This window comes from Pogona vitticeps, chromosome 4 (assembly GCF_051106095.1).
Source record: "Pogona vitticeps strain Pit_001003342236 chromosome 4, PviZW2.1, whole genome shotgun sequence".
Classification (NCBI taxonomy): Eukaryota; Metazoa; Chordata; class Lepidosauria; order Squamata; family Agamidae; genus Pogona; species Pogona vitticeps.
The window spans coordinates 211,190,077-211,215,625 of record NC_135786.1 but is presented as its reverse complement, the minus strand read 5'-3'; the positions used below and the strand labels follow the sequence as shown (position 1 = coordinate 211,215,625).

The following is a 25,549-nucleotide window of genomic DNA, read 5'->3' as shown; positions in this document are numbered from 1 at the left end:
TATACTGGCTGAAATCCAGTTGTGCAATTAAAAACTTTGAGATCTGAAAATTGGGGTCATCTCGCTAAGGGTTGGGGTCTCCCCACTAAGAAACTTGGTTGCACTGTCAAAGCTTTAGAGGATTTGACCCTTAATCTCCTACTTAATCTCTGCCCAGAGGAGCAGCCACACCAATGGAAGTCTCTCTTGCCAAATCATGATGTGGCCTTTACTGCTCTGTCACTCTTTCAAGCAGGTATAAAGTGGAGTTCCATCGAGTTGCCACATCCTGGGTTAGGTGCTGCAGTGGCAATCCCAGTTCTTCTTGCCTTTGCAACAATGGCTCACTGCCACAGACACTGTGGAGAAAATGACCTGCCGCCTTTCTGGCCCACTCATATTAGATATGCATGTGTCTTCCATACCCTGAGGACATGGTGGCGCTTCGGGTTAAACCGCAGAAGCCTCTGTGCTGCAAGGTCTGTAGATCTTCAGCTGTAAGATTGAATCCACGTGACGGAGTGAGCGCCTGTCACTTGTCCCAGCTCCCGTCAACCTAGCGGTTCGAAAGCATGCAAATGCGAGTAGATAAATAGGGACCACCTCGGTGGGAAGGTAACAGTGTTCCGTGTCTTAAGTCGCACTGGCCATGTGACCACGGAAGATTGTCTTCAGACAAAACACTGGCTCTATGGCTTGGAAACGGGGATGAGCACCGCCCCCTAGAGTCGAACACGACTGGGCAAAAATTGTCAAGGGGAACCTTTACCTTTACCTTCCATACCATGAACGCACCCTGAACTGCTGTGTTGAGAATGTGGGCCTACTCAGCACCCCTTTCATGTTCTGAGCCTGCACTGCTGCCACTATGTTTGCCCCATTTTCTGTGACAGACATGCCTTCCTTTTCTATAGCTAGACTCCACTGCTGCAACGTGGCCCTCAGAGCCTCTTGGATCTTGTGACCTGTACAGTTGCCCTTCATCACAGCCACATTCAACAGGGCCCACCTGTATCCTACCCTTGTGTGTTGTCCTGAGCATGGTGCTTTTACTTTCCACCAGTGCCATGTCAAGGGGAGAGAGAGAGAGAGAGAGAGAAAGAGAGATATTTTGTACCCTGTTCCCAATGTCACTTGTAAAATAATAATCATAGACCTGCAGAGCTGAAAGGGACAGTTTGGATGATTGAGTTCAGCCCCTGTCAGATACAGTACGGAATCAAATTCCCAACTTCTGGCTCCGCAGCCAGATGCCTAAACCACCGAGCTGTCCAGCAGCTTCACTTTTAATGTTTGTGCCCTGGTCAACTACTGCTGTACGAGTTGCCCGACACCCCCATATAAATTTTGTCACCACCCTGCTGTTATGGATCATTCTGAATGGCAATTGGTAATGGGGTGCCAGTTCTGTCAGAATCCTACGGAAACCAGTGTTCTCCACCAGAGAGAATGGCTGGTCATCCAGAGCAGTCCTCTCCCTTAGGTGATGAGTAACCCTGACATTTGCAGAAGGTGTTTTCCTGTAGCCCTCCAAGCTTCTCCTGGGTGGCCTGGAACTTCTTGAGATGTGGGTCTGGCATTTGCTGCCTCCCACCTTTTGATATTTGTCAATCTACCACCCTTCTTCCATGGGCTTGTGTCCTAACGTCTGCTCTCTGATGACTCTTGCATAAGGAATACACTTGCTCCCACAGTACTAACTTCATTCACCATCAGCAGTTCCCTGTGCTGAGTCTTCAGGTGGTTGAGCATGCTACTGTTGGAGAGGGCCAGTCCTGCCTGAGCACCTTCTTGCACCTTTAGCCATGTGAGCATTTATTGCACCCTGTTGAAAATGATTTCAGATTATTGACTCCTTGGGAGCTCCAGATTTTTACCGCATGCTCCTAACAGGGATTGCTAACTACTAGTTATGACAACTGGTGGGGCAGGTGTAGCTGGAGGGTCAGGGGTGATTTCAGTGTCAAATGCTTCTGAAATCGTTCCCTCTTGTCAGATGTGTATGTAGTTGAAGGGGAGTTCCCAGAAAATAATGCTGCTTTGCATTGGAGAGATTTGGTGGGAACAGGGGCTGGGGATAAACTCTCCCTTGAATATGATGGAGCTGTATGGTATGGATTTGGAAAACAAAGTCTGGTGCTCCTCATAAATCTCTTTCCAAATGAGAGAAAGAGAGAGGGAGAGGGAGAGGGAGAGGGAGAGGGAGGAGGTGGGATGACAAGCCTCTCTGCCAAGTTGCAGAGTGACTAATCCATTGCAGACAATGGTGCGATAGGAAGGCTCCGCTGAGCTCGCAATATGGTGAATGGACCGTCGTTATTTCAACATGTGGGGGGATATTCGTATTCATATATGAATACCCGCATCTCCAATATTGAGCATGTGTCATACAGACACACACACACCCCAATTGTTACGGAAGAAGCATGGAAGCTTTCATTTTTTCAGCAACAAGGTTTCCAGGTGACTTGCATAAAAATGCTTTCTGTTCAGTCAAGAGGGAGAATATTTAACGAATACACAAGATACTTTACCAAATAAAGCAAATAAAATATAGATGTCAGTATTCCCACCAGCATAGCAATGCAAACCATTGTCCAAGCAATACTCCACACACGAAAAACCCACCTGCTGTTTGGGCAGCAGCAATAGTTCGGGTGGTGACACAGTCCTTTGCTTCTACACTGCCGTGATGTTCCAGTCAAGAAACAATAGGATTGCCATATCCACAGGATCAATACCTGTGGTTTCACTTATTTGCTGCCGGAAAATATTTTTAAAACCCAGAAATACATGTTTCCAATATGTATTACTGGAACAGGCCACTAGAGGGAACCAGAGACTATGCTATATGCAGAGTTCATGATATCCATGATTTCCAGTATCTGTGGGGGAAAAGGCTTGGGACCAACCCCATGCACATACCGCAGGCCTGCTATATTGGCCATACTATGATAAACTGCCCTTTGAGATGTAATTCTAACAATTCATTACTAAAGGCAGACTATTTAAAAGCTTAGTAAAGTTGACCCAGTCTGCTCTTTAGGAGGTATAAGAGGAATGTTAACAAAATGTTGCAGTGTGGAATATATTGTTTCGCATTCCCGTCAGTCAACCATGTGCTTCTCCTTGATAGCTCATTTTACATGTCACCTGCACTTCATTTTCTTTTTCCCTTTCCTTCCAGCTGTCATTCATGCCACTAAGCATTCTCAATGTGCTATTCTTAATTAATAGTATTTCCCCATTAGATAAGGGTAGCCCATAGGTAGCTGTGACCCACCAAGGCCCTAAGTATCATTACCTGCAACACCCTCTCCAAGCCAGCCTCCAAACTTGCAATTTCTCCATCTCAAGCCTTTGGAGGAACATATTTCCATTTTAAGGTTACTTTGGTGGGCCTGGACCTTTACTGGGCCTGAAATAACATTTTACCCTAAAGCTAGATAATACCAGTTTTGAAAAAGGGCTTAGTGGAGCCTATGGAGATCCAGGCTGTGAGTGTAGAAAATCAGGTTCGGCTGGACTCTTCGCAGTTGTACACCATGCTGTAAAATTCTGGGTATCTCTACAAATGCTGGAGTTCCTCCCAAGCCATCAGATGGCTGCACTTTGCGCGTATTGTCTTGGTGTCTGTGCATGTTGTGCTCTGGCAGCATAAATACTGATATTCATGAGTTGGCCTGAATATCGAATTCAGAGAAAATGACAATATGACTGCAAACTGTACCTAGATGAGCCAGTTTAGAGGATGGCAGTGGTGGAGGAAGCAAATTTTCCACGTCCGTTCTATCCCATAGCAGGTTTCTTAGTGTAAGACAATATGTGTATTCTTTTTACAAGGCTGTGTGTGACAATATGGTTAAGGGGAATAGTACAGGTTATAATGAAAAGAGCCATTAAAGGAGAACAACAGGAATAACTAGCTGTAATGCTTCTGAACTGCTGCTGTCTTAACTATCCAGACAAAAATAAAAACAATGATGTTGTGGTACCTTATTTTCGTGTGAGCTCTTGAGAATGTACATTGAAATATAACATTTTTTAATTTTTGTTTTCATTTTTGTCTAGATATGCTGCCTTAAAAGGATTAATGATGTATGATCTGTATTTCTTAATTATTTTGAGTGTTGAGACAGATAAGAATACCCTGGGCCCATGTGACATCTTCTGCAGCAGCCTGGTATAGCCTGTTGTTAGACTGCTATGGAATTCCTTAAGATGTAATCTGGAACAACACCAGCAAAAAATCTTGTGACACCATATGGAGACTAGTGACCTAAACCTAATTGGTAGCCCTAATTAAAGTAGACCCATTGAATCAGTTGCTGAATGGTTAGCCAGTACTTTGTGAATGATGTTGATACAATGGGCCAACTCTGGTCAACTAATTGGCCCTGTTGGATTCAGGCCAACAACAACAACAACAACAACAACAACAACAACAACAACAACAACAACAACAACATTATTATTATTATTATTATTATTATTATTATTATTATTATTATTATTATTATTATTATTATTATTATTATTATTATTATTATTATTATTATTATTATTATTATTATTATTATTATTATTATTAACAACATGAGCTTTTGGAGATTTAGCTCACTTCTCCAGATCCAGTTTCTACTTTTAGCATCTGAATTAGCAGGCTACAGTCTGCAAATGTTTTCATGCCAAATAAAAACTTGTTTGTCTTTAAGGTACTGCATGACTTTTGTTTTTCTGATGCAGACTGGCATAGGTCTGTTAATTCAAAAAGGTAACTTACCCCACCTCTGCTGTCAGTCCACCTTCAGTCAAGGGAGGCAATACAAGAGCAGAGTTTTTCCCAGTGGACATTCTTTTCTTGTGATGGGTGCTTTTTTTCCGCTGGCATTCTAGACATTCCTAGAACATTTTTAAAAAAATTACTGGGGTATCATATGCAAACCATCTGCAGAGAAAGTGTGACTGCATTCCTGTAAAGTACTAAGACCACAAGCCTGAACTGTGAATTACAGTCACAATGATATCCAAATGATTCATTGAATGAGGACTATGTTAAGTCAGTGGAAGTGAGTGGGAATGTGTCAGCCCCTGAACTTTTCAGTGGTTTGAGAAACTTCAGCTTTATAGTGAAGCCTTGACTTTGTATACAGTCTACAGGAATTCTCAAAGCTTCAAAAAGTTACTTTTTGGAAAACATTTCTCAATTCCCCCAACCAATTTTCCAAGCTCTGGAATTTCAACAGTTGGGAAAGTACGGTATCTCACTGGCAAAAACTGGCCACTCATTAAAAGGCATTAGCATCTGGTGGGAAGGACCTGTGCCCCTGGAGACACACTCCCAGGCAGAGTTGATACCACTGGTCAGGCAATTTTGTCAGTTCCTTTTAACATTATCTTCTGTTAAATGTTGATTTCCGACTTGTGTTTTAGAAACAATATGAACTCTTTGACACGATGGTTGAAATCCCGTTGTGCAGCTTTACATCACATAAGGCTCATGATGCACTGCTGTTTTCAGGAATTGAAACTCTCCGTTTCCTCATGGCACAATGGTTAAACTGCACAATTGAGTTCAGTCCTGACAAATTTAGGTATCCAGCTCAAGGTTGATTCAGCCTTCCATCCTTCTGAGTACCCAGTTTGCTGTGGGTGGGAGCAATGTGTAACCTGCACAATTAAATTATAAACATTTCAGAGTGCTTTAAGCACTATGGGGCAGTATATAAACAGAATGCTTTGCTTAATTCCCTTGAAAATTCTGAGGCTCCCTTTGAATCTCTTTCCCTTTGTGGAAGCATCTGAGGGCCGTCTCTCTCTCTCTCTCTCTCTCTCTCTCTCTGTGTATGTGTTTATATAGCTAAGTCCCATAGCCCTAATGGCTTCCTCAGGAGGAAAGGGATCCCAGGGGATCCTTGGAACCTTTTGGGGGAGGGAATAAGAAATACCTTATTTTCCAAACAAACAAAACAAACCCAGCAATGACTAATGGCATCATCAGCCATCCATGGAGTAAAGATGTGCAACAGGATTTCAGCCAATGTGTATTTAAGCACCACCATCCCCCAAACATGCAAGTTTTAATGATAAAGTATTGGCTTCAACATGAAGTAATAAATTATTGGCTATAATAGTATACAATTTACTAATAGTAAAACAATTACTATTTCTGTTAACTTTTCACAAAAGAGGGGTTTTATGTCAATCGAGGGGTTTTATGCTTCAAACTGGCTGTGATATGTGCATTTTTGTTTTGTTTCTTTTGTTGTTGTCAATAGAAAAGATTGCTCTGTGGGCTGGTGAACGTATTATCTATCCCAGTCAGAAAAGGAGAGAGGAAATTAGCAGGACGATTGGTGGAGAATGATATCTGTCAAAAGAAACACTTGGAGAGCACTGAGTTTAGTAATAGGTGACTGCCGGAAAAAAGGGAACTTTGAATTTTGTCAAGGTAAGGAACAGATTTGTAATTAACATGCTATTTTTCAGAAGAAAAATTTATTTGATTCAGTTGTACCTTGTCTTTCTAGAACTGTGCTTTTAAATTTTGTAATTATGATTTCATTGTTCCCCACCCCTCCTGATTTTTTTACATTTTTTAATTTTTTATTTATTTTGGTGTCTGACTTTGTAGGAATTTCAAGGTTTGGATGTCATGTGTGGAGAATTCATGTAGAAAAAGAAATGCTCTGTTCATTCATATTTCAAAGCATAGAAAGACTAATTGAGAGGAAAGGACCACATTTGTGATACATTGCTCCTATCTGTGGGTGCTTCTATCCTATGCCCAACCTATTGTGCACCCACATTTTGGGCGTATGATTCAAATAGCATTTACTCATTTATCCTCTCATCTTATATGCCTCATCCCTAAGATCTCTTTGTGGTCCCTCCTCCATGGAGCATACAGTCTAAACATTTACACAGGGAGGCAACAAAACATAGAGTAATAAGGAGTAGTGGGGTAAATAGGGAAGCAATGTGCAATTGGCTTAGTTAGATGTGCTTAGGTTTAGTTAAAGACTAAATTACACCAGGTAACAGGAAACAGTGGATTGTGCTAAAGCCTTAATTGAAAAGGTGTTTGGGGAGGGATAAAAGTGGCATCTGACAAATGCTCTAGCTGGCATTTTGAGCGTAAGGGTCACCAATGGAAAGGGCTTTTAAAAAAGGATACCTTTGTGATGATCATCAGTATAGACCCTACAAGTGTTATTACTTCCAATTTTACTGAAAAGCAGTGTAGTATGGATGTTACACAGTTTGGCCTGAGAATTAAGAGATCCAGGTCCAAGTTCCTATGGAACCATAAGACTTACTGGGTGACTTTGGTCCCATTACTCAGTGTCTATCTGTCCTGCCATAGGATAGTTTCAAAGACAAAGTGAGGAAAGGGACAGTAATGTTGTAGTGCATTGATTTCATTGGAGGGGAGACTGATTGACTTTGAATATCACTAATAGTTAAGCAATGATAAATAATACAGTATGTGCACACGAAATGACCACAGTGGTATAACAGGTGCACTGGAAGTGGAGGCCATGGTGAGGTGATCTGATGGCACTGTTATCATGCATAAACTCTAAAAGCTTTGAGGTACATATGAATAGCTCTTTAATACTTTGTGCTTCAAACCAGTTATTCAGAACCCGGTCCGGAACAACTACTGTGTTTCCCCCAAAATAAGTCAAGGTGTTATATTAATTTTTGCTCCAAAAATGCACTAAGGCTTATTTTTTTCATGCACAACAATCTACATTTATTCAAATACAGTCATGTCATCTTATTCTGGTTGCTGCACCATGGTGGTGGGCGGGGTTTCACTTAACTGGGGCTTATTTTTGGGGTAGGGCTTATATTAACGAGCATCCTGAAAAATCGTACTAGGGCTTATTTTCAGGTTAGGTCTTATTTTCAGGGAAACAGGGTAATGGGACCATTGCCATTAAATGGTTTAAGGACTGAGGCCTACATAAACAACTTTCTAAAAACCTGATTCATTTTACAATTTATAGTGCTGTATTAGTGTGGAGGTTTGAGTGATACTTCTGACATGATTACAAATGTAGTGTTGCTTGAATTACTGAACGTTCCTCAGTAAGTGGGAAGGTCAGTTACATTTTGAACTTATGTTTTGATCTATATTTATGTGTGTAAAATACAAAGGGATAGGGTACATCCATGAGGGATGGAAGCCACAAGGCGTTCAAAGATTTTGGAGGCAGTCCATGAAAAACGGTAGTTATTTCCTGCTATTCTGAATTCTTCAAGCTGCAGACACTTTATTTGCTCATAGTTCTGTCCAAAAGAGGTCATGAGTCATTTTATGCATCCTTCCATGTGCCATACTTTGTATGTGAGCAGCACACACTCCACTTTAAGGAAATTTTTGCCAGCATTGCAGTTTTTATCTCTTCTCTTGAAACTGTTGTAAATGTTTTGTTTTACTGAGCCCCTTCAAATGCTTTATGATCAGAATCTGATTCTTTGGCCAAAGTAGTTTGGAAGATATTGAGGGAAAGAAAGTTCTAGCATATCCTCTAGAATGATTGTTGATTTCTCTTGCAGAAAGTTTTGAGTACTTTGGAAAATTGGGCTTTTTGCTATTTGGCACAACCCTTGTATTTCATGATTCATCTAGATCTGCTGTCCAGAAATTATTCAATTTAAATCTCAGTTATTTCAATGGTAGAGTTAAGCACTTGCTTAGCTCTTTTCAACCAAAGACCATGTGTGCTATAATAAGAAAGTAAAAACCAATAAAACCGGAATCCTAAAAGCATCTGTTATAAGTAGGAAGATGTGTTCAGCATCCATTTTGGAAACTTAGCCATGATTTTGAATTGAACTGAAGATGTGTCACACAAATTGAGACCCATCAGACATCTTCAAGAACCTAATGACTATCTTTGAAAATCATGTCATGCAACAATAATGCATATAATAAATGTCTTCCAAGTTTAGTATTTTGTATATATTCCCTCCATATTGTAAAAAGAAGTTGCCCTTTCAAATAGCATGATGAAGGATCAGATTTCCCTCGCTTGCTAATGAAAAGCACAGATAAGGCAAGGCTGTAATATCAGCATCTCTCCTTAGAGAAGTCGGTGGAACTGTTAGATACAGTGGTTCATTGGCTTTCAAAAATGTTTTGTGTCTTGCTTTCTATCCAAGCCTGAGGTGATTAGTTACACTACTGAGCTACTAATGCTACTAAAGACAACTAATCCTATCAGAGTTAGAGAAAACAATGACCCATGTTCATTGACCAGTTCCATGGCTGGGTAGGGATTTTAATCCAGATCTCTTTGATTGTAGTTTAACATTCTGGCCATTACACCATACTGATTTTTATTGTGCTCATTACTTTCACTTCATATTGTGGACCGGGAATTATTTGGGAGTATGGGGCTATCAAAAACTACCTAAATCAATCTTCTCTAAAGTAGTGCTCTCTAGATATGGTGGATTACAGTCCATCAACACCAGCACTGCACTGGCTAGTAAATGATGGAAATTCAACCCATCAGGCTGGCACAACTTTGGTGGAAGCTCCCTTCGGCAGTTCATGGAAAACTGAAGTTTGAATGTGTTCACAGCTCATTTCTGATTCTAAGCAAGTTGTGAGCTAGTTCGGTTTCTTGTCCAATATTCTGGACTGCAATCAGTCTCTTAAAACAACCCCGGTTTATCTTGAGTGAGACAATGCTTGGATAGAAGGTAAATATTTACAGAGTTGCCCCAAACTGACAAACCTGGAGCTGCTGTCATTTCTATGGCTTAGAATACATTAGTTTGAAGTTGCAGAGGATTTTGGATTGCCATTTAAAACAGCAGTTCTGTGTTTTGTTTACTATCATAGAACATCTGATGTCCTGATATGTTTTTTTCCTGTCCCTATATCATGTTCTTTAGTCAGGTCTTTTATTTTAAAAACTGGTTTTAAAGAATTTGTTGTCATAGCTCTCTCTCTCTGTGTATATGTGTGTGTGTGCTGTTGTTGCTGTGGATATGTTTTTATGTTGTTATTTTATTGGATTTTATTGTACATTGCTACAATTTTATTGCTGAGATGAGATGGGCAGAATAGCAATACATAAATAATAATTGTATGCTTTTAAGTCAATTCCTACTTATGACAGCCCTTCTTAAGGTTTATGTGGTTTAATTTACTCAGATGTGGTCTACGTGTTCCCTTCTTCCCTTCTTTTGAGGGTCCTCTGGGACTGTGCAGCCTGCCCAAGATCACAAAGGCTGGATTTTCTCCCCGGATACAGAGCAGGGAATTAAACTCTCAAATACTGGCTCTGGAATTAGGTGCTCCAATTCAGTGAGCTGTCTAGCCAGTTCCAGCAACATATACATAAATAAATACATAAATATTATTGGCTGTTCCTGTTGAGGGTTGAGGAACTATGCTTCCCATGCCATTCACCAGAGTACAGAGGTTTTTAGGCAACAGCCCAATTAGTTTGATAGGAGAAGTTCTAATGTCATCCTTTTTCAGAATGGCATCTTGAATTATGTCCATAACCATGTTTGAACCTTTTCTTTTTCTTTTTTAAGAAACAAAAACTACAAGTACTGCTTTGTAGGTTAGTAATCTAAACTGCCAAACAGTGATTTCTACACTTTATACATTTACCGTATTTTTCGCACCATAAGACACACTTTTTCCCCACAAAACAGGGGGGTGGAAAGTCTGTGCGTCTTATGGAGCGAAGAAAACAGATTATCCTTTTACCTAGATGGTTGAAATAAAGAATTGACCCATTCCAGATTTCATTCTCATAGTGAATATATGAAGTAAGGTTGTACCAAGGTGGAGGCGAGAAAGCACACACAATTATTCATTGCCACCCACTTAAACAAAAGTGCAAAGTCTTCCTATCCTGAAGGACTGTAATGAAGTAAACAGGGGGAAAATCACGAAGATTTAAGGCTTATCCCTAGTACCATCATTCCGACAACAATTTTTAATACACATGACTCCTTTCAGTGTAAAATTCATATTCACTTCTGTGTTCTAGCACAGGATGTTACTGATCACTTTTTAAATCTTGACCAGCTTAGGGCCTAACATATGTGTTGAGTGCCTTTCCTGTGCAATTTGTCCCATGCACTGAGATTTTCACAGGAGGCCCTTCTCTGTGTGCCTTACTGGGAAGAAAGAGATGTGGCACAGTGGTTAAACTGTGGTACTGCAGGCAAAACTCTGCTCATGGTCCGGGTTCAGGCCCAGGTATCCTGAGCTGGCTTGAGGCTCACTCAGCCTTCCAGCCTTCCAATGTCACTAAATGGAGTACTCAGTTCTTAGGGTGGGGGGGGCAATGTGCTGCCTGCATCATTAAATTGTAAACCGCCCAGAGAGTGCTTTAAGCGCTGTGGGGCAGTGTATAAGCAGCACACTGCATTAAGCTCCAACTTTGGACAGCCCAGTTCAGGGAATAGCAATTAATGTGAACATCATGTCCTTTTCAGCTTCAAGATTAAAAAGTTCCTCTTCACCTGGCATTTCAGGGATGATTTAGCTATTTTAAATAATACATTTATACAACTGATTTCAGATTGAGTGATGGTTTCTTGTTTAGTATTAGAGGGATTTATGCCTCTGGTCATTTTACCATTGCTCTTTTATATTATTATTTTTAATAATCTTGCCATTGCACTGGGCAGTGAATTACTTTCAGCAACACTTATGGGTCAGGTTTTTTTTTTGCTTGTTAAGAGAAATCAGTTCCTGCACTATATGATCAGTACTATTAAAGTTAAGTATTTCTAACTACCACTGATTTCAAAGGGAGATATGCATTCATGTGCTTACCTGTTTCGCCAAAATCTGTGTGCCATATTTGGCAGGATTGTATGCATCTTGTTGTCTGCTTGGAAAATCTTGACCTGTGCACCTCTGATCCATTTCCTCTCACAGAAATAGGCTCATTTGGAAATCTGAGAAACAAAGGCTCAAGCAGTACCTGTGACCCCAGTCAAGAAATCCACAAAACCCCAGAAGGCTTGATGCAGTGTTTTTTCTGCAAGAGAAGTCTTCAAAATCAAGGAGGGGCGATTCCCTCCTCCCCATACTGTTGTTTGTCTAAATGGCATGCTTTATAGAGTTGTTATTTAAAAAAACCTGCAGAGTTTCTGATAGATTGGTTTAGAAGCTACAGAGGGAATGAACTGTAGTTTAATACTTTTGTTTTGTGCTCTCTTGGTACCAGAGTTGTTAAGTGCACAGTAAGAGAAAGGTGAATCATTATTTAGCATGGAGCAGCCACTGAGAGGTGTAGAAAATCTTGAACATGCAGCATTTTTCAAGCAGACACCCAGTACTACACCCTCCCAGGTCCCACGACTCCACAAAAGCTCATTCACCATTTCTGCCTTTCAGGGAAAGAAAGCCATGAAACTGGCCTGAAATGTTTTACTTTAACATGCCTGTCTGAAAGCATTGGGATCATACTGTAGAGCTCTGATAAAGCCCATCTTCTGTGATTAGAAGTCAGATATGTCAGTCATGAAATTACACCCCTCCTTCCTCTCTTTTTTTCTCTGCATCCTTATATCGAGCTCCCACCAGCTCTCTTTTTTTATCAGGAAGCTGCAAAAGGCTCTTTCTTTCTTTCTTTCTTTCTTTCTTTCTTTCTTTCTTTCTTTCTTTCTTTCTTTCTTTCTTTCTTTCTTATCTTAGAGTGCTGGATACACTCCCAAAGAAATTGCTCAGAGTCTCTGGAGGGGAGGTATATTGTAGGAAGAATGGTGTTGGAGGAGTTTAAAAAACGATTTTCATGTGTGATGTGGCTTTAAAGCCTGAGCACACATCTCTCCTTACTACCAGCCACCTCCAGGGCTGACTGAATAAGCATGAAGAAACATCTGAGTGTGTTGCACCTGTGCAACATCTGCCCCCCAATAGATAGGATCAAGGGAACAATGGAAAGAGCCAGTGTGTGCATGCCCATGAGCCCACCATGTACAGTATTTGGGACAAGGCAGGAGGTGGGGAGCCTCAGTGTTGCAACTTCTGAACTTCATCACAAAGAGTCTACCCTGGTGGCATCTCAAAGCACTGCCCCCTGCTGTCAGAGTTTGGCCCTGAAATGTCAGGGAATGGGGTGCTGTTAATGAAGTACTGCACCCAAAACTCTGTTTACAACCTGGGTTCAATCCCTTCAGCCTTCCATCCTTCCAAGGTTGGTAAATTGAGTACCCGGCTTGCTGTGAGGAGGGCAGGGCAATGTGTAGTCTGCGGAATTAAATTGTAAACCTCCCAAAGAGTGCTTTAATCACTACAGGGCAGTATATAAGCAGCATGCTTTTTTGTTGTTGACCTGGGAACCCTAATACAGGGGTCCCCAACCCCCAGTCTGTGACCCAGCACTGGCCCGTGGCCTAGGCAAGACCAGGCCACAGATACAGATCTCCTGCCCCCTGTGAGTGCCGTGCATGCGTGCAAGCGTGCCACACCCACCCACAAGTGTGCCACGGCCCTGCACACATGGACCCTGCTCCCCCAACTGGTCCACGGTTGGAAAAAAGTTGGGGACCACTGGCCTAATACACAAGTATTCTGATGAACAAATGAAGCAAACAGTTGGAAGCCAGTGCTTCACGTTGCTGTCATCCATGCTTCCCTAAAAGAAGTTTTCTTTCTTTCTTTCTTTTCTTTTCTTTTCTTTTCTTTTCTTTCTTTCTTTCTATCTTATCTATCTATCTTTTCTTAAAGTGATACCGTGTTTGTTGTAATATGCAGTCCTAGGAATTTGGAAAATTAAAGCTGATGCCCTAACAGATGTGCTCCTTGTGTCAAATATTAACTTGTGGGATAGCAGAAACCTGCTTGCTTAAACTTTCTCTCTTTGCACCCATAATTTCTTATGTCCTTCAGGCCAAAATCCATATGGGGAGACTGTAGTATCAGAGACCAGCAAAGATGTCTTTGAGTCAGCATGAGATAGCTATACAGTGGTGCCTCGCAAGACAAATTTAATTCATTCTGCGGTTAATGTCATCTTGTGAAAAATTCATCTTGTGAAGCACGGTTTCCCATAGTAATGCATTGAAATTTAATTCATGCTTTCCTATTCATCTTGCGAAGCACGGCCATAGGAACATTCATCTTGCGAGTCATCAACTTCATCACCAAAACCATTCGTCTTTCGAGTTTTTCTTCCCGTGAGGCATTTGTCCTGTGAGGCACCACTGTAACTGTGGTCTTAAGCGAGCAGGTTTTTTGATCAGTAAATACAAATCTGTTGTGTGAGCACCTTTGAATACAGTGCAAAACTCTGGTCGCTGGACCTCTAAAATGGTGTGTAGAGAGTGCAGAGATGGGTGAGTGTGTATATATGTACCCTGTTTTTCTAATGGTTACATACACACAAGGTGGGGAATAAATAAGCACACATGCACATACAGAATAAAACAAACACAGACACACAAACAGGCTGGGGAGGAAACAGCAACTTTCTAAACAACAGGTACCATTTCTAAGCAAAGTCTGAATGAGAGAGGCAAGAATAGTCTGACCCATTCAGAACATGAGTGTGACAAATGGTAATAGCTTTTTTGCTTGTGCTACATTAATTTAACACCTAAACAAAGTCAAACTGCATTCTGCACAAGACAGCTAATCCTGACTAAGTCCAAATTGAGTAGAATCAGAGTAGGAGAATATTTTAGACCTCTTCTCTGATGTTTTATTGGGAACCAGACAACCATTGTGTTTCAAGAAAAAATACTTTGGAGGGAGGCTGAATTACTGCTGAATTAGATGTTATTTCTGAATTTGGTTCCATTGAAATTGGGTTTTATTGAAACTGGGGCTACTTTTCTCACTACAGGATGTAATTGTTCCTTTTTATGTGTGGAATTATACACCTTGAGTATCTTGGCCATTAGGCCTTACTGTTTCCTTTTTTCTTTTTTTTTTAATGTCCATATATGCTATTGAGGATAATGTGACATGCATCTAATGGTGATATCTGACTCATGAAAACTATGCTGCAATAAATGTTTTGGGTTAAAAGGTGCAACAGTGAAGTTGTTTATTCTTGGTAACAACAAAATGTTATTCCTTCCCTAGAATGAGAAACTGGCACATCACATTGTGTCTAGCCTCATTTATCTTTGAAACTGATCCCAAAGAGGTATGGCCTTGTTAGCAAAAACTAAAGGAAATTGAAAGAAAAATCAAAGTGTTGTGGCATCTTTAAGGCTAAATGATCTATTTCAGTGTTAGGTTTTGTGGATTATAATCCAAAAAAAGCACATGTAGCACAATATAAGCTAGAGATTTACCATATTTTCCCATGTATAAGATGTCCCCATGTATAAGACCCCCCACTTTTCTAATCCAAAATTAAGAAATCAAAATGGGGCTTACCAAGTGCAGGGGGAAAGGGATCAAAGGGCCGCAGGATCCCTTTGATCCCTGATTTCCCTTCCACTTGTTTTTGTTCTCTCCTCAGCTTACTTCCGTGTATAAGACAACCCTCGATTTTTAGTCTAAAGATTTTAAACAAAAGTATAGTCTTATACATGGAAAAATACGGTATATGTACAGTGCGCATGGTTTGAGGAGTAGCAATGAAGTGATATGTATTACAGACTATGACACTGGCATGACTAACACAGGTAATAGACTTTCATAGTTTCAGCAGCATGATTAATGAAAGTGTGGAACTTTCACAGTGATGATTACATAAACATCCTGACAATAGATAGATTAATTTGCTAATGCAAATTTTCTGGCAGCTGATACAAAATAGGTACTGTAGAATATAATGTAATTCTTTTCAGGAAATATGTAGAGAGAGTCTTAAGTACAACCATACACATTATTTATTTTATTTAAAAATATTTTAAAAATATTTTTGTGCTGTCTTTCTCATAAAAATGTACACATACTCCCTTTTGTGGATATTATGCAAAACATGAAAATGGCATGGAGGCAGCCTCGCTGGATGCATAATGTCATTATGGTGAACAGGTTAGTGTGCAGAATGAATGCAGGGGGTTTGGGGAAAATGCATGAATAGAGCTTGTATCTGTGGTCTGCCAGCTCCCAATTAGCATTTCTGTAGTACATCTAGTTCTCACATATAACTCAGCCAAATCTTAGTTTCCTGCACTTCCTACCAACGTTGCCTTTAATTTTCAGCTCTGCTGGGTGGGGATCTGCTCCTCTTGTGAGTAACTCTTCCCCCCCCCCCCCGGCAGGGTTCCGTTGTGATCAGAACCAAAGGGGCTGGGATCACTCACTTTGGATGCATGGAAGAGGAAGAAAGCTGCATGGATGGGGTGGAGTTGCACATGCTTGCACAGCTAAGCACCTTAGAGGGGACCTTGCTTACTACTCACTTCTCATTTTTTGCCTTCCATGAAATCCCTTTGGGAAATTGGATCTTACATTACAAAGTTGTCTTTGTCAGCATGTTTTCCCAGTCCAGGTGAATGGCAGATTGTAGGTTTCTGAGAAGCCATGATTGTGGGAAGGAACTGCAGTGTGCAAGATGAGAACGTGGAGGAAGGGAACATGTCAGCCCAAGTGTTACAATAGTCAAAATATGGTTTGATGTTATATCTGGACCAAGGCCACTGGGTTTATGTATTGGCTATTGGTGGCTTGCTTCTTTGTTTGTTTCAAGAATATACAACAGCTCAGTAATTTTAGAACTCAGGCTGTCTCCTAATGAAGCACTCACCAGAGTAAAGCTGAATTTTATGTGAATCTGTCATTAGAACAGAGAGCTACTTGAACGCTGAAGGCATCTCGTTGTCCCATCAGGAATTTTTTTTCACTGTATGTAGCTTTTAAATGAAATTGCTCTGTTTTGTAATTGGTCTTAGGAATCAAATGGGTTTGTTTGCAAGTCTGATTTTTCTGATGTAAAAGTCTGCCTGCATTACTTCCCAGGCACATTAATATGATTTGAGCTCTAATGATGAGTTTTCTGCAACATATAGTTTGGCCCTGTATATTGTTCTACCTTCTAAAAAGCATTTTACATTTCTGTGATTAAGTGCTTCAGGAATGTACAGCAAACTATGAATTCTGTGCACAACTGATTTCTGAATATATTTGTCTATGTACATTAGGTCAGTGTAAAACAATTATGAGAGGTGACCATTCTATTTAGTTTCCTGTCTGAGCTTATAAGAAAGTGCTGGGCAGGAGTCCAGATTTATAGGCACAAACAAAATAATATAAAAGCAAGGTAAAACATAAGAAAAATATGAAAGAAGAGTTCAATGTGTAGAAGACTGATACTATATTTAAATGGAAGGAGAGGGGCCAATAAAAATCTATCTATTATCCTGTAAGAACAAATTTAAACTTATTTCAACCTTTTAATTGCTTCAGAGCTTAAAGCAAATTAAAAGGCTGCCATCTCTTTGAGCAGATCTCTCTTCAGCAGAACTGACTTGGGCCTTATCAACAGGTATACTGAAGAGATGTTTGGTTGATGTGTGCATTTGATCTATTATGTGTTCTTAGGTTACCTCTAAATGAATGGGGGCCATTTGCCACTTGAAGACAGGGATGTTTACTGAACATCAGGATTATGTATAGACCATATATACCAAGGTTCTTTATATCTAATATATTGATGCTTCTTGACATTTGATGCCCATAGAGAAGCACAGTGACCTAAGAATCAGTTATTTTTATTTCTTTATTTATTTTATTGGATTTCTACCCTGCCCATCTAGACCAAAGGTCTACTCTGGGTGGCATTACAAATTTAAAAACCATTAAACCAATAAATATGCACTATAAAAACTGTTAAAATGAGCAGCCAGACTGAACCAAACAGGGCATGATAGTGACAGAGAGATGTGTTTCTTTTTTAAAGGATGTCTTCAAGTTTGACATGAGATGTGGCTATATGTCTGTTTCTTTTTAAAGAAGAATATGGGTGAGGGGTGCTGACCTTCCACCTTTTCTTCCAGTCACCTTATTCTTGGTCATTTCTTGTACTAGAGTCAGGAAGGGAGAAAAAATATTTGAAACAACCAACTATGAGGAGGTCTAGTGTGGGAATGCGAACAGTTCAGTCCTCCTTTCCTGGATGTTCCTCTTACTGTTAAATTAAAACTCCACAAACAAGATGGTTGTGTGGATTGTGGTCCCATCGCAGCTAATTTTGTGTGGTGCAAATAAACTAGTTGTTGGGAGATGTGACTGTGGGGGTCTTTCTCCCTAGCTGCCCCAAAGTATTTTTTTTAAAATTTTTAAATAAACTACCGAGTTTAGGACTAGATCACCTTATCATTACATTGATATACTGTACTAGTTTAGCAGTAGATTACCACTGCACAGACAATAAAAATGAAATAGGAACAACTCTGATGTACTGTACTACTGTAGCATATTACTCTGTTTTTGCAGCATGTATGTTTGTGGATGCACTTTACGGACAATTTTGGAAAACTCTCCCTTTTCCTTGGTGCTGTGCAACACTTTAAACAGTCCACTGGCCTTACAGTGGAGCATAAAAAAGAGAGTTGGGGGTTGACAGAGAGTGGGATCAAAGGAACGGGGGCCATGAGTGGTGGCAGGGATCAAATCATATCAGATTGAGGGGCCAGAGTGGGACCAAGCATTCCACAGTCTTTGTATGATCCCCTGATCCAGACAGAAGCATAAGATAGGTTAGGCATCAAGCCACAGCAAAGCCAAATTGCTCTAAGAAAGGGAAAGCAAGACTTCATGGACCGTGTCCTTGTGGGGACATACATGGAAGGACATCATCATATGCAGGGGCAGGAAAGTCTGTTAGGCAGATGATCTTTGATAATTCATTTGGCTTGCTTGTTACTGTTTCATTAATAATTGGGATATAGCTTTTTTAATAGGTTGGGAGTCTGTGAAAGAGAGAGCCACCTCAGCTTAGAGCAGGTGAAATTTGTCTAGTTGAGAACCAACAAGCAGCAACTGCAGTGGTAAGCACTTAGAGGATAAGAGGCAGAGCAAGTGACCAGTGTGAGTTGTTGGCTGATGTTAGCTGAAACAAGGGTCCTGTCTGGGGACTCGGGTGTCTCAAAGGAGTGCCTATTTGCCTTCACTCCCGCTCTGCTTGCATGCTTACAAATAAAGCAAAAAGGACAAAGAAGATACTGTAGAAACCTAGGGTTTCAAGGGAAAGGAATAGAGTACCACTGCCCTGCCCTCCCTCCAAGCTTCACACTGCTCCAGGGAAGCAGGGAGCCTTGCCTGATATGAATGGAAAACAATAGAGGCTGCCTTTAGAACATTTGCAGTTGTTATCAACAGATAAGAGCAAATAGTAAGGGGCTTTAGTTTTCAAAATTAATATTGTTCAAGTTTTAAAGTTAATATCTTTATTGTTTCATCCCAGAATTCCTCTTTGGAGATGGAGGTGCGTGCGTGCATGCATGCGTGTGCGCCTGCGAGAAAGAATGAGAGAAACGGAGTGAGCATGTGCATTTTTCCCCCCTTGGTAATATACTAAGGGTCTGATAACATTAATGGGCTTTGCCTCACACAGAGTTCTGAGTATATTGTACCACTGCTCACTGATCCCAGGTCAGTGTGATGCGTGAAATCAATTTATTTGAATCTCTTTGCCTCTATAGGAATTTGGCAGTGTGCCAGTTGTTTTCATTTAATGTTCTTTGTGTTGAACATGGACAAGCAAGCTTGCTTTTGTATTCTTCTTTTCTCTTGTATCCCAGTCCACGCTTGCCATTCTATGGATTCTTGAAATGAATGCAGAATGTTACTTCCTTTTTAATTAAAAACAACAACCCTGTTTTTAAAAAATACTGTTGTGGTTTCACGTGGCATTTTATACAGGAAGAAATTAGGTCAGTTGCTGAGATCTTCTTGTGTATCATTTTTCTTTTTTTGGCCGGTTGTATGTTGTGCTTCAAGCAATTCAAAGGTTGTTAGCTTTGTGGGTAAGAATAAATCCGATTTTAACAATCTGAAGTGGGAGAAGTAAGTGGAACAAAGGAGAAAGAAAAACTCAAAAATAGCTTTAGACTGCCTGGCTAACTCCTCTATTGTTTCTTGGACACATCTGTAGTATTAATTATGTTTTTAATAAAATAATGCCACTTTTTGAACATTCTGACAGAGGCAGATGTTTTACAAAAAGCCACAATGACATCCATTGATTTCACCTTTCGTTTACCTTTTGGGTATTAGATATTTTATTTTATATGTCACATTTAGCCAATCCTAAGTACATGCATTAGTTGCTAATATTATGTGTGACGTATATCAGTGTTATGGTACAGATTATGTATCAGCATGAAAAAACATCGACCTTTATTTCCTCCTCTTTTCCTTTTAGAATGAAAAAGGATAAGGCTGCTTCCACAGTGTAACTGTTTTTTACTGAAATGCAGAAAAACAAAGAACTAAAAAGCTGTTGGATAAAATTATGGGTATTGTTTTTATCAGATGGGGGAGGTGTATTTGTATCTGGAAAACAGAGAGAGAAAGGAGAAGGAGGCACGCATGTAAGAGATTGTGTTGACGCTTCAGGCAGTTCTTGGGGAAGTTGATATGTGGAACTGTGGAGCCACTCCACCGGGGTCAGGCTCATACATTTCAGTCCTGCTTCCTTGTTTAATTACCTGAAGAGCAAAACATCCAATCTCAAAGTGTGTGAAAATTCAATATCTCTCTCTGCAGTTTGCTGCTCTGACATCCTGCAAAGTCAACCCTGTCTGTCCACAAACGTCAGGGCCGGTTCCTGACAGTCGGCTATCTCTGCCGGGCCCAAGTTCCTTTCATTCAGGAGGTATTGTGTGCGAGAGGGTTTGGTCAGGAATCTGAGGTTCCTGCCGGTGCTGTTCTTTCAGTCCTGACAACGCTGGCAAAACGGCTGGTTGTGTTTTTTCCCCTTTCAAAGGAGAAAGGAAAAAAAACTTGGCTCTATTTATTCTTTTCCTTTGTAATTCTGGCATTGGTATATTATTAACCTGTGCCATCATCATATGCTAACTGATTTTCTTCTGAGTCTCAAATTCTGTTTTTGCCTTTAGCTGATTGTGTGTTATTTCTGTTAATTTTGTGCAAAAATGGCTTTTTGAAGAAAGTGACTTCAGTTTCACAGTGACTATGAAATAAAAAGAAAAAATCCTTATTTTTAAACAGAATAGTTTGTGCTCCAGTAGCCACCTGATTAGCTGTTCAGAGTGAAGGCTTTAGGACGCCTTCCTTCCTTCCTTCCTTCCTTCCTTCCTTCCTTCCTTCCTTCCTTCCTTCCTTCCTTCCTTCCTACCTACCTACCTACCTACCTACCTACCTACCTACCTACCTACCTACCTACCTACCTACCTACCTACCTACCTACCTACCTAGACTGCCCCAGCGGTATTAATAATAGCAATTTTCAAATGCCAGTAAGCATATGTATTAACTTAGAGACACAGAGCACTCATGCAGTGGGGAGAGCAAACACTTATGCGGTGTTAAGTAAGTACAGTACCATAAAAGCATACAAACTGTATAGAGAGGTTATAGTGGTTATTCAGTCCTTAGCTACAAATTTAGGAAAACTTGAGAACGTCCAGTGAACAGAAGAGGAGCTATAGTGTAGGGAAATTATTTAATCTCTGACAAAGATGGAATAGGATAGTATGTGTTACGTTGGAGGAATAAAGGAGTCAGTCCAAAAGAGAAAATTATTATGGAGAAAGTTGCTGCGGTCTTTAGGTCACAATTGTATGGTCTCTGTAAGGTCATAAGATATTGTCATGCACTTTCTCAATAGGCAGAAAGAGTGTTTTGTAGTAAAGAGGAGGACATCTCTTTGTTGTGGTGCAAATAATAACTGTGTTTCCATTGTCCTTCCACCTTTAGTGCTTTGATAACAGTAGGAAGAGAGAACGATTGTGCTGGGCATGAATCAACAGAGATATTGGATTGGCAGATCTGACATCATTCTCCTCCCACCATCTTTCCAAAATAAGATGATAGGAAGGAAGACACACTGCTTTCCCAAATATGAATCTATCAGAGGAGGCACATGAAATTGCCTGGAAAGCTGGTATTATATTACATATTTCTATATTGCCTTCCAGCCTTAGCAATGCTAATTTCTAAAACAGATGACTATTGAGATCCTGTTGAGGTATTAATTACCTGGTTTGCTCCAAAATGCAAAATACTGCTTTCTACATGTGAAAAATGATGTATCTGCAGAAGTGCAAAGAAACTGAGTTGTGATGGATATAGGCTAGGCGTTCCCCTAGTCATGCCTTGGAGAAAAGGAAGTAATTCCTGAATAGGGATAGAGAATTGTTTCCCAGGCGTTCTTTTACTGCAGCTCCCAGAAACCTTCACTGCACTACAGGATTACTGGGAGTTGCAGTCCAAGAACAGCTGGGTTTTCTAAAGTTGGGTACCACTGGGCGGAAGTTAATGTGGGATGAAAACCTACAAAAATGAAGTTAAAACTTTTGGCCTTCTGTTGAAAATGATTGCAGGCAAGTAAGAATAAAACTTTTGTTTTGGCCCTAAAAGTCACCAGGTCTGGGGAATTCCAGAATGTGCCTCAGAAGGAAGGAATGCTGCCACAGAGGAGGCTTTGCCTCACATTCCCACTAGTCTTGGGACATAACATCAAGGTCTCAGACAGTGAAGTCAACCCAAACTCTGTTCAGGCATTGCATTACCTACCTCACATTATGATGGAAGGAAGAGAGGATGCCAGCCTTTTGTGCTCCTTTGTCATTGCTGCCTTCACGTGGAGAGTGATGAAGGAGAGACCCTTCTCTCTATATGGAAGACCTCAATATGGTGAGGGAACTTTTCTTTTTATACTTCTCAATACCAGGGATCACCTCCACACGCTCTCTTCAAACTTTTGGCTCTTCACAACTAGCTTGCTCCATCTTCTCATGTGTTCACTTTAAACAGATAACATCATATCTGTATAGGGTTTATACACCTGGATGTTCTTATTGGGCCAGTGTTACTTTTTCTACCAGTGTCATTAGTAATGTTTTTCCGTTGTGCTGCTTGATGCTGCCATGTGGTAGTGACTCAAATCCAACTTTGTACAGTATTTTTTCATCAAGGTGCCAAGAGAGGAAAATATATTTAAACAGTTATTTGAAGGCTAAGTACACAGGGGTAGGGGGAGGATGTGCGTTAATGTATTTTGTGTGAATGTGCATTTGAACACCAGTTACCATTTTAGAAGTTGTGAATGGACCAGATGAAAATTGGACTATATTTCTGAGCATGCGTTATCTCATTTATTTATTTGGATATCAACCTGAGTACATCCAGTTGTGAAATGAGAACACAGTTTCCCAGGGCAGTGAGACAAAACGGCTTGCCTAATCCCACCTACCAGGTGGGATAGTGCAACCTTCTGGTGTATGGTGGCCACTCATACAGTATGAAGTGGCATTCTAATAGCATCGCATGTTCATTTTTCTGGCCAAGTGTGACTTTTTGGAAATGCAGATAAGCAGGAAGGACTAGCCATGGTGGACCAAGCAGATGATTAGATGTGGTTCTTTAGTAAATTATAGTCACACACATTTTGCTTCTATCATATATTCTGAGTGAGTTGGTCATACATATAGGAGAACATGACTATGTTCTTCCATTCTAGCCCATGTGATTGCCTTATTCATGGAACTCTTTCCCCTCAAAATGAATTGATAAAACTTTAAAAAGTAATTTAAAAGGTGGGGGAATAGGTAAAGACTTCACAGATCAGACCACTGAACATATTCTTTGGAGAGTCTTGCTCACAAATTGTACCACAGATGGGGAAAGCTACCATTTTGGGCTATACCTTCTGCTCCCCTGCAACTATCAGCTGGCTGTGCAGGCTAGGGAATTTTTTGCACTGTAGTATTTTTTTTAACAAGTCATCCCTTCATTTGTTGGGGAAGGGTAAAGTGTTCTGTGAATATTTGCATAGGGAAAGGATCATGACCGTGTGCTGTCAATTCAACTTATAGCAGCCCAGTTCAGGGTTTCCCAAGTGGAGAATACACAGAAGTGGTCAACCATTCCCTTCGTCTGCGGGTGCCCTGGGATTCTACAGCTTGTCCACAGGTTGGCTCTACTTGCAGGAGGCATGTAGATTCTCAACCTCTGTTTCCACCTAAACTGCTGAGCTATAAAAAGGCATATATATTAAATAGTATTACATCAGTGTGGGGAAACACAGCAAATTCAGATAGCCAAGAATTTGTTCAACATGGGTGGAGATGCTAAAGGGTTTTGCTGCATGGCAAATTAGTAAACGACACATTTGCCAGCAGGTGGGTGGTGGGAGAGCTGGTAGAGGGGAAGAGCTGAGCGCAGCAGTCTCCCTACACCCCTTGGAACAGTGGTGGTTGGATTTTAAAGTTGACAATTCTATAGTGTTGCATATTTGCTCCACCTGGTGGCTCTTAGGAAAAGTGTCTTAATCACTGTTGATATGGAACTGCTCGCGAACGAAGCTCAAATATATTAACCACAATAAAATAACTTCTTAAATCTGCATTAACGAGGATGTTGTTTTAAAAAAAAACAGCTTCTAAAAAAGAAAACGTTAGAATGAGATAGATTTGTTTGCCCACATTTCGTCATTTCGTTTGTCTTTATGAAAGCGTAGCGTTTTGAACCCAATTAATGAGAGCAGTTTGCCCCCAGTCTCATTTAAAGATTAGCAATTAAATCATCCAGATATATGACTTTTTGAGGTTACATGTGATTGCTGAAACTCCCCCCCCTCCTTTGCAAACAGAAAGTAATTAATAAGCTTTCGCAATAAGAGGCAACCATGCAGTCAGAAAGTGTGTGTGTGTGTGTGTGTGTGTGTGTGTGTGTGTGTGTGTGTGTGTGTGTGTGTGTGTGTGTGTGTGTGTGTGTGTGTGTGTAAAAGTATGTCTGCAGTGCACTGGCATATAAAAATATCTGCATGTCATTAACACAGCTTACAAAGATTGTTTTCTTTTGAATTTGGTAGGAGATCTTTCTGCTCTGATCATACGGTTGATCTCCAATAGATATCTCCCCCCTTCTCCATCATAAATTGTAAACAGCTCCCTAACAGAAGGTGAAGTTTGGAAAACAATATCTCTGTATGCAAAGGATTTTTGAGACCTTTTTAAAATTGACTTTAAAAATGTCATTCACAGTCCTCATTAGCATGTATTGTTGGAAATATAGAAGCAGAAAATGTGAAATTGGTATGTCATGAATAGCTCCACAGAGCTCAGGAGCCTTGAAATGTTGCCTGTCCAGATGGCTGCCAGCACAGAGCAGAGCTGCTGGGTTTTTTGTCTCTGGTGCGGAGAGAAGGGAAAGTTCACTGGAGCATACGCTATCACCCCTTGCATTTTAACAAAACTAACTCACTATCTGTCAAAATGGGGAGGTGGTGCCACTGGAACAAAAAAAGTTCTCAGTGTAATGTTGAGGGGCCCCCCCATGAATGGCTGAAAGCATGTCATAAATATCAAAATGTTTCAAAGAAAAAAAAGGGTGAAAGTGTAATATTTATATAAAGAAATGATTCCCTCTGTGAAGCCAGTGATGCTTAATGCTGGTCGTCTTTCTTTGACAAGTTCACAGAGG

General features: G+C 40.5%; 1 protein-coding gene across 8 annotated transcripts in view; it reads left to right on the top strand.

Annotated features, from left to right (window-relative positions):
- Positions 1–25,549, top strand: part of RUNX1T1 (RUNX1 partner transcriptional co-repressor 1) — a 221,242-nt gene that overhangs the window by 22,659 nt on the left and 173,034 nt on the right. For 3 of the 8 annotated variants that reach the window (XM_020814250.3, XM_072999103.2, XM_078393587.1), the window contains exon 2: positions 6,258–6,430. The exons of 4 other annotated variants lie outside the window; for them this stretch is intronic. In XM_020814250.3, coding sequence (XP_020669909.1) covers positions 6,343–6,430 — 88 coding nt within the window. In that variant the 5' untranslated portion in view covers positions 6,258–6,342. Of the gene's footprint in view, positions 1–5,820; positions 6,431–25,549 lie in introns of those variants that run through there. One more of the 8 variants, XM_078393586.1, reaches the window with a different exon arrangement.